We start from the raw sequence: 9,620 nt of genomic DNA, 5'->3' as shown, positions 1-9,620 counted from the left end.
CGGGAACAGGCCCTGAGCCCCGCAGGAGGATGGAGCTGGGCCACAGCCAAACTCAGCCCAGGGCAGAGCTGGGCTCAGCAGCCAGGGCTGCCCAGGGCTGGCACAGACAGAGGCTGGCGCTGACAAATGTCCTGGGCCCCTCCCTGCTCTGTCCATGCCCCAAGGGCACAGAGCAGCCTCCTCTCTCGGGCTCTTGCTGTTTTCAATGCCTGCCCAGGCGCTGGCCCTGCCCCACAAGGCCTGGGCTGAGTCCTGCCCCTGCCCGCTCAGCCAGGCTGAGATGGACACTGATGGTTCCTGTGCCAGGCTCTCCCAGCCCAGCCCAGCTCCCTGCCAGCTCTGCCAGCTGCCCTGAGCTCTGGGCAGCACCAAGGGCCTCTCCCCAGCACAGCCCAGCCGGCTCTGGCCCCACAGCTCTGCTCAGCCCAGGCTGCTCTGGGCACTGCCCCACGGCCTCAGCCCCTGCCAAGGGCACAGCAGCAGCTGCAGCTCAGCCAGGACTCAGCCCCACCATGGGGGAAGGGGCTTGGCCAAGGCCAAAGGAGCTCCCTGGCTGCCCTGCTCCCCTCTGTCTGAGGTGCTGAGAGCTCTGCAGCCCCTCCTGCCATCCCATCTGCCCAGGCCAGCACAAGAGCCCCGGCCCTGGGGCCCTCCAGAGCTGCTCCTGCTCCATGCCCAGGGCCCATCCCAGAGCTGGGGCAGCCACAAAGCTGTGCCCATTTCTGCTCATTGCTGCTCTGATGGGGATGGATCCTCAGTCACTTGGGGGTTGCTGATGATTTTTACTGCTCCAGATGCCTCTTCTTTCTTGAGCTCTTCACTTCAGGAATTCATTTACAAAAGCTCATAAACATTTGTTCAAGATGCCTGAACAGGTACTGGTGAGGCTCAGAGGCACAGAAAGTTTCTCTTCATGGCCAACAGACCATGGATGAACAGGACACAATTTAATAACAATCACGCTCTTCCCTGAGCTATGTGCAACATCCCAGAAGTGTCTAATGAGTCCAGCATCCACAAGTGATTTCCATACTAAAATTAATTTTAGACAAACATGGTTCTGTGATAGATATAAACACAATTAAGTTCTTGTATCAGGATGCTCATCCTGGAGTGGGGGCAATACAACTCAAACAATTCCAGGTACTGATTTTTTAATGGGAAACAGCCCTTAAAAACAAAGGAGTCCAGGAAGGATGGACATAGTTCAAGACTGTAATCTTAAGGGGGAAGGAGCAGCCCATCCCAGTGTGGCAAAAGATGAGCTGGTGAGGAAAATGACTGTCCTGGCTGCCCATGGAGCTTTTGTGGGAACTTAGGGGAAAGAAGAGGGTGCATCAACTTTGGGCAGAAGGTCAGGCAACTTAGCAAGCGTTTAAGGATGTTGTTAGGTAATGTAGGAAAAAAAAAAGGAAAGAGGTGAAATCTCAATTAGAGATTAACCTGGCCACTTCTGTGAAAAATAATAAAAAAGGTGTCTATGAATAAGTTAATAGCAAAACGTGGTATAAGGGGAATTCTACTCTTTATTGGATGAAGTGGAGATTAGAGTAACTAAAGAAAAGGAAAAGGCCAAACTACTTAATAACTTGTATGTCTCAATTTTCATTTTATGGAGAGGTTGTCCTCAGGACAAGCTTTCTCCTGAGCTAGTAGATGGACACAGGGAGCACAACAGCCCCCTGTAATCCAGGAGAAAGCAGCTGCTGACCTGCTGAGCCACTCAGATGCTCACAGGTGGATGGGATGGGATACATCCTAGGGGGATGAGGGAGCTGGTGGATGAGCTCCCCAAGCTGCTTTCCATCATTTACCATCAGTCCTGGCTCACCAGGGAGGTCCCAGAGCACTGGAGGTGCCAGTGGGAGCCCATCCCCAAGAAGGGCTGGAAGGAGGATCTGGGGAGCTCCAGGCCTGCCAGCCTGACCTTGGTGCCCGGCAAGGTTATGGAACAGATCACCTTGAGAGCCACCACAGGGCACCCACAGGATGGCCGAGGGGTCAGAGCCAGCCAGCGTGGATTTAAGAGGGGCAGGTCCTGCCTGAGCAACCGGATCTCCTTTTATAACCAGGTAACGCACCTGTGGGGGTGGGAAAGGCTGTGGATGTGTCCATCTGGACTTCAGCAGAGCTTTGGACACTGTCTCTGACAGCATTCCCTGGAAAAGCTGCAGCCCACGGCTTGGGCAGGTTCCCTCCTGGCTGGGAGATGGAAGAGCTGGCTGGAGGCTGGGCCCAGAGAGGGGTGGGGATGGTGCTGCACCCAGCTGGTGTCCAGTCCCTGGTGCTGTCCCCAGGGATCTGTGCTGGGCCCAGTCCTGTTTAACATCTTCACCGATGATCTGGGGGAGGGGATCGAGCCCACCATCCCCAAATTTGCAGGTGACACCAAGCTGGGTGTGAGTGTGGATCTGCCTGAGGCCAGGACAAGAAGACACAGCCTTCAGCTGCACCAGGGGAGGTTTAGGCTGGACAAGAGGAAGATGTTCTTCACAGAAAGGGTGAGTGGGCATTGGAATGGGCAGGCCAGGGGGGAGGTGGCAGAGTCACTGTCTCTCTCCAATGGCACTCAGTGGCATGGTCTGGGTGACAAGGCGGTATTAGGGCATTGGTTGGACTTGATGATCCCAAAGGTCTTTTCCAGCCTATCTGATTCTGTCATTCTGTGATGATTGGGACACTCTGGGGCCATTGTGACCCTGCAGGGCCTCGTGGAACTAAGAGGACCATGGTGACACTGTGCAGCCCCATAGAACCAGGGCTCCATTGTGGTGCTCTGGGGCGAAATGGAACCAGGGAGTCCCCATGACACTGGGTCCTGGTGGAACCACAGAGGCCATTGTGACACTGCAGGGCCTCATGGGACCAAGGGGACATTGTGACACTGCAGGACCTTGTGTAACCAAGGGGCCACTGTGACACTCTGGGGACTCAGGGAATCTGGAAGGCCCTTGTGACACTGTGTGGGCTCGTGGAAACAAGGAGTCCATTGTGACACTGAGGGGACTTGTGGAAGCACAGAGAGCATTGTGACAGTGTGGGACCTCATGTGACCATGGGGCCTTTGTGACACCCTGGGGCCCCATGGAACCAAGGGGCCACTGTGAAACTGCGGCACCAACGAGAACATTGTGACACTGTGAACCCCATGGAACCAAGGAGAACATTGTCACATTTTGGGACCCATGGAACCAAGGAGACCAGTGTGACAGTGCAGGGCCTGGTGTAACCAAAGGGACATTGTGACACTGAGGGGCACCTCGGAACCAAGGACATCTTTGCAGATGACACCAAGCTGGGTGTGAGTGTTGGTCTGCTGGAGGGTAGGAGGGCTCTGCACAGGGCCCTGGACAGGCTGGATCCAGGGCCCAAATCCAACAAGGTGAGTTTTAACAAGTCCAAGTGCCGGGTCCTGCACTTTGGCCACAACAACCCCTGCAGCGCTACAGGCTGGGGACAGAGGGGCTGGACAGCAGCCAGGCAGAAAGGGACCTGCAGGGACTGATGGACAGCAGGCTGGACATGAACCAGCAGAGTGCCCAGGTGGTCAAGAAGGCCAATGGCTCCTGGCCTGGATCAGGAACGAAGTGGCCAGCGGGAGCAGAGTGGCTGTGCCAGCACTGATCTGCCCCAGCTCTGCACACAGACATTGATGCTGCAGCTCCAGAGAAGGGAACAAAAGGACAACTCTGCAGAAAACTCTGCTGGTAGATCCTTTAGTTCCTTTAAAGCCACCAAGAGTACAGCCCCTCATTGACACAGTCTGTAACCACAGGGAAGCTGGACAGAAACAAAATGAGAAGTGGCAAAAAGAATGACATTTCTCTGGGGCCAACCATAAAATGTAAAACAAAGGAAAAAAAAACTCCAAAATTAAATGAACAAAAAGTACCAAAGCTTACCTTTATTACTAGTGATTTGCACGAATTGTCCAGCAATTTAATGTTTCTGAAAGCATCCAGTCATGAGTGTCCACACTGCAGCCTTGAGCTCCTGGTTCCTCAGGCTGTAGATGAGGGGGTTCAGGGCTGGAGGCACCACCGAGTACAGAATTGACAGGGCCAGATCCAGGGATGGGGAAGAGAAGGAGGGAGGCTTCAGATGAGCAAATATAATAGTGCTGATGAACAGAGAGACCACGGCCAGGTGAGGGAGGCAGGTGGAAAAGGCTTTGTGCCGTCCCTGCTCAGAGGGGATCCTCCGCAAAGCCCTGAAGATTTGGACATAGGAGAAAACAATGAACACAAAACAGCCAAGCCCAAAACACACACTAATGGCAATGATCCCAAGTTCCCTGAAGTAGGATTTGGAGCAGGAGAGCTTGAGGATCTGGGGGATTTCACAGAAGAACTGGCCCAGGCTATTGCCACGGCAAAGGGGCAGGGAAAATGTATTGGCTGTGTGCATCAGAGCATTGAGAAAGGCACTGGCCCAGGCAGCTGCTGCCATGTGGGCACAAGCTCTGCTGCCCAGGAGGGTCCCGTAGTGCAGGGGTTTGCAGATGGACACGTAGCGGTCATAGCACATTATGGTTAGAAGGGCAAGCTCTGTTCCAAGGAAGAAGATAATCAGAAAAAGCTGAGCAGCACATCCTGTATAGGAGATGTCCCTTGTGTCCCAGAGGGAATTGTGCATGGCTTTGGGGACAGTGGTGCAGATGGAGCCCAGGTCGCTGAGGGCCAGGTTGAGCAGCAAGAAGAACATGGGCGTGTGCAGGTGGTGGCCGCAGGCTACGGCGCTGATGATGAGGCCGTTGCCCAGGAGGGCAGCCAGGGAGATGCCCAGGAAGAGGCAGAAGTGCAGGAGCTGCAGCTGCTGCGTGTCTGCCAGTGCCAGCAGGAGGAAGTGGCTGATGGAGCTGCTGTTGGACATTTGCTGTGGCTGCACATGGGCACCTGTTCATGGAGAAAGGACAGGGAAAACTCAGGAGAGGTTGCTTGGAGCCAAGCCTGGGCCATTCCCTGCAGCCTGTCCTGCTGGGACTCACCCACCTTTGTTCCTGCTCTGGGAAAACCTTCACCCAGGTCCCTGCCTGAGCTCCAGTTGTGTTAGCTGAGTGTGCCAGGAGCAGCCAGCCTGTGCATGGGGCTCTCGAGGAGCCATCCCTGCTCTGCTGCCTGGGGTTTGTGGCCATGGGGCAGAGGGACAAGGCTGGATATTCAGGATTTTTCGGGGAAGTCAATTCTACTGTATAAATGTGCAGTACTTTACTTGATAAAATCTCCACTCACACTTCTAAGGTAAACAGATGGCAGGATATGATTTTAGGAATAGTTTTCCTACCCACACATCATTGCTGGCTCTTTGAGGTCAGAAATCCTCAGCATTCCTGCTGCACTCAGAGTTTGCCACTGAGAGATGTGAGAGGCAAAGGATTCCCTGTGGCTGAGGGCAGGTGAGGGGCTGGATGTGCTTGTTCCCCCAGCACTGCTCTGCTCAAACCCCTCTGCTTCCCTGAGCATCTCCCTGAGCCTGGACATCCCCTCCTGAGAGGTGCCTTGTCCCTGCCAGCGCTCACAGAGCCCATCCCAGCCTGTGTGCCCTGGGCCCAGCCCTACAGAAACCTGCCTGTGTGCAGGGCCCTGGCTGGGGCAGGCTCTGTGTGCAGCTGGGCAAGGGCAGCTCAGGAGAGCCCTGCTGGGCCCTGCAGAGGTGATGCTGCTGCTGCCCAGGGCTGAGGAGTGGCTGAAGGCCCTTTGGGAGGCTCCCAGCAGAGACACTGACCACCCAAAGTCACAGTTCTGGAGTCTCTGTAAATGTTCAAACATTCCTTTGATGATCCTGTGTGTCCCTTTCAACTCAGAATGTTCTGTGACTCTGGGATTACAATTCCTGTTCTGCTTCTCTTATCCCTGTGGTGTCTATAATCAAATGAGAAAAAAACTCCCTTGCAACAGTGTTAGAACAATAAAGTAAAAACCAGACCTTTATTGGAACCTTCCAGGTGTCCCACTGGGGATGGGGCACACCCAGCCCCTGATTTCAATAATTCATTAAGGTTGATTAATTATGATATTTAACAGGAATATCCAATAGGAGATTCACTTGCCCAAGTTGCACTCCCCTGGCTCAACACATTGGAGTAGGTCCAAAGACTTCTTTGCCCCAGTTTTAGTTATGACTGATCACATTGTGGTCAAAAACCAAAATATTCTTCTTGTAGGCACTCTTCCTGATAATAAGACTATACAGTATTTCATGAATGTATTTAGACAGTCAGTTTCTTGTTCTAAAATCTAAGAGAAATGTAGGAAACATACTAGTGTCAGCAAAGATTACAGTTATATAAATACATAATAGTAGTTTGATAAAGCTAATTAAGAGTTTAATAGAGTCAAGTAAAGATAATGTTTTTAAAATTATAAAATACTAATTTACAGAGTTACGGATATATGAAAAATGTATAAAAAGCAAAAATCTTATTGTCACCACCCCAACATTCCCATCCTGCTCCAAGCAAGAAATTGAAAACACTCTCAGGAAAACTCCTGACCTTTACAGCAAACCCAGGCTTACCTTCTTTGGGAAGTGCCCTCCGGAGCTGTGCCCAGGCTGGTCTGGAGCTGGGAGCAGTCCTGCCCCAGCCAGCCCCTCTCAGCAGCAGCACCTGCCCTGCTCAGGGTGGCTCCTTCCCCCCACAGCTCCTGGCCAGCACTGGGAGCAGCTCCAGGGCCGGCTGAGAGCTGTCCCTGGCAGGCAGCAGAGTCCCTGGCCCAGCACAGCGCCCTGGGCTGCAGGACCCTGCTCTGCAGGACAGCCCTGGGCACCCCTGGCTGCTCTGCACAGGAGATGAGCAGAGAATGCACTCACAGGCTCTGTGGGCATTGGCATGTTCCAGCTTTAGGAGATCTCTCCAGGAGCTGCAGCTGCATTGTCCTGCAGCCAGAGGTTCCTGTGCTAAGGGCTGGCAGTGATTCTGCCCCAGGCACTTCTCAGCCCCTTCCCAGCCCTGACTGATTGAAGCTCTCTGTGCCTCTGTGCTGTGCCCGGGCTGGCTGCAGGCAGTGCCCCAGCCCTGCTGGGCTGGGAGAAGAGCTGCTCAGCAAGAGAAATGTGCTTTTGAAGCTCTGCTTGCTTACCAGGATCACCCTCTGTGCCAGGAGCCCGGCCCAGCTCAGCAGCACAGACACAGCACAAGGACTTTAATGACCCTCTGGGGCTTTGTGCCCAGGCCTTGGACATCAGGCCCTGAGAGGGAGCTGTAGAAACCTCTCCAGAACTCCAAGTCAGAATCCAACTCCAAAGTTTCTTGGACTTTTAATGGGTCCCACTGAGGGACAGGACTGACAAAGTGTCCCCAGGCCCCAGGCAGAGCAGAGAACTGGAGGCACTGATGACAGGTGGGGACAAAGATAAGCCAAGTCTTGGTGCCCTGGGGCACAGCAAGGTCTGTGTCACCAAGGGCTGTGAGGAGACACCTTGTCCTGAGGCCCTGGGGCCTCCTGGCACAGCCCCAGCCAGGCTGGGCACTGTCAGCCCCTGGTCCTGCCCTCAGCATCCCCCCCCCAGCCCACATCCCAGTGGCCTCAAGGATCTGCTGGAAGGAGTCCCTGGGGAGCCTTGGTCAGGAATGGCCCTGGGGGCTCCTTCATGCTCCCAGGGACTGCAGGTTTTGCAAAGGACTTTGGCTTTGGCTTTTGCCTTGGAGTCTCTGAGAGCTTTCTGCAATCATGGCTTCCAATTATCTGCTTTAATTAGTCCCTGGCGAGGCTTTGTCAGGAACAACACTCAGTGGGGCCCATTACTGTTTCAAGGTACTTCAGTTCTTTTAAGGTAGTTGGTGTTTCCCTTTTGCTACAGACTCTGTGAGAAGTTTGTGCAATCATAGCCTCATTTATCTGCTTTAATGAGTCCCTTGAGAGCTTGGCACTGACACTCAGTGGGGCTCATGAATACTTTGAGATTCTTAACTTTTCTAAGGTACTTTGGGTTTTCCTTTCCACATTGAGAGTTCTTTGTGCCATTTTCAGTCTCTGAGAGTTTTTTGTGCCATCCTGGCCTACAGTTCTCTCCTCCAAGGGCTCCATGAAGAGCCTGTGGTATAGATGGACCTTCCCAATAATGCTTTAGACTCCAACCACTTTGGGGTTTTCCTCTGACTTTTGCCTCCTGGAAAGGTTTGTGCAATCTCCTCTCAGGCTCTGAGGTTCCAGGGCTCACCTCCAAATGCACCATGGGGCTCATTAGGATCAAGCAAGTCCTGAAAAACCATGGCTCTGCCTTGATTTCCCTCTTGTCTGGGGCAGTTCATCAGGAAGTTTCTGTAGTGGTTTTGGTTCACCAATTTGAGATTTCTCAGCCAATGCATCAATTAGTGTGGTGGGTTCAGTGTTGACTAATTTCCAGTACATTCACTAGAATATACTTACTCATTTCCTGCTGTGAGATAGGATTAGGAGAAAGGCAAAGTGGGCTCAAAACTCTAAGAGCAAGAATAAAATTTTGATAACGGTAACTAAAAGTAAAAGCAACATGGATAGAACAAAACATTCAGAACACTTCCCCTCACCATACAACCTGACAATGTAAAGAGAAAAAACATAAATTTTTCAGTCAGTTTACCACCTCTAGAATAGTCTGTCTTCACTTCATTAAGGGAGAGAAGTCGGTCATGTTAATGCTATAGAGGCTTCTCCACAAGAAAACAGTTATCTCACAGGTTTTCATTTCCACAAATAGCAGCCACCCAAAAAAATCTGCAATTGTGAAGTCCCTGACATTTTTTTGCAGCTTTTACCACAGCTGTGCTTATGAGCCATGTCAACTTATGTGGTATTAGTGTAAAGATGAGCTATTTAAGAGCAAAGGTTCTCTTCATCTCTTTCTGAAATCACCTTAATCTCTGGGAACAGAGATCTTCTTCTTCTCTCTCTGAGGGCACAGGGACTCATCACTCTGCCCTTTCTCTGTTCAAAATTCTCATGGGATTACAACTACTTCAATATTTGCTTACTTTAGCATGGAGGCCTTTGCTGAAACAAGTCATCTCCCCATACTTTTCAATGCATTATAGGGAAAAAGAGAGTCTGATGTATCAATGACATCCTTCTCCACAGCTTTACCAGAGGATTCCAGCCCCAGGATGAAGGCATCTCATCTTCAGTGACCTCAGTGTGTTCGTGTTGCTCCTCTGTGTGCCTGCCCTGTGTCCTTTTCTCTCACTGGAGAGAGGATGGCAGCACTGGCAAAGTCAATATCTGCTCGGGGTTGCAGATGGTTCCGTGAGCCCAGCTGGGCTCAGTGGCCAATTCTAATTTTGGGCATGGTCCCTTGTACATGAAGACCAGTTCTTTTCCATAGGAATGAAGGAACAGAGTGCCACTTCTTTAGGGGCAGAAGAGAGGTGACCACCAGAGGCAACAGCCAGCCAGAGCTGCCAGATTTTGTTCTGAGAGATACCCTTGAATATCAGAAATTTTTTTGGCAGAGTGTCAGTTTTGGCAATGGGCATCTGAAAAGAAAGACGGTTCTTTTCCATACAAAGGACAGCACTGAGCCCCAGAGCTCCAGGAGCTGATGAGAGGCAGCCCTTAAGTTCCCAACATCAGCCAGACCTGTCAGGTGGCCCCTGGCAGGCCAAGCCAGCCAGACCTAGTCCATGTTCCCTCACTTCCATGGGG

General features: G+C 52.1%; 1 protein-coding gene across 1 annotated transcript; it reads right to left on the bottom strand.

The window, feature by feature from the left end:
• Positions 1 to 3,939: 3,939 nt before the first annotated feature.
• On the bottom strand, positions 3,940 to 4,872 carry LOC144247104 (olfactory receptor 14C36-like). The gene has a single exon (XM_077786452.1). It carries the CDS (start codon positions 4,870 to 4,872, stop codon positions 3,940 to 3,942), a length of 933 nt encoding a protein of 310 aa, XP_077642578.1.
• Positions 4,873 to 9,620: the final 4,748 nt, after the last annotated feature.

Source organism: Lonchura striata, chromosome 14 (assembly GCF_046129695.1).
Source record: "Lonchura striata isolate bLonStr1 chromosome 14, bLonStr1.mat, whole genome shotgun sequence".
NCBI lineage: Eukaryota > Metazoa > Chordata > Aves > Passeriformes > Estrildidae > Lonchura > Lonchura striata.
This window is presented reverse-complemented; position numbering and strand designations above follow the sequence as displayed.

Bases quoted from the DNA above. Each gene is read 5' to 3' on its own strand.
- LOC144247104 (XM_077786452.1), bottom strand. From the start codon at position 4,872: ATGTCCAACAGCAGCTCCATCAGCCACTTCCTCCTGCTGGCACTGGCA.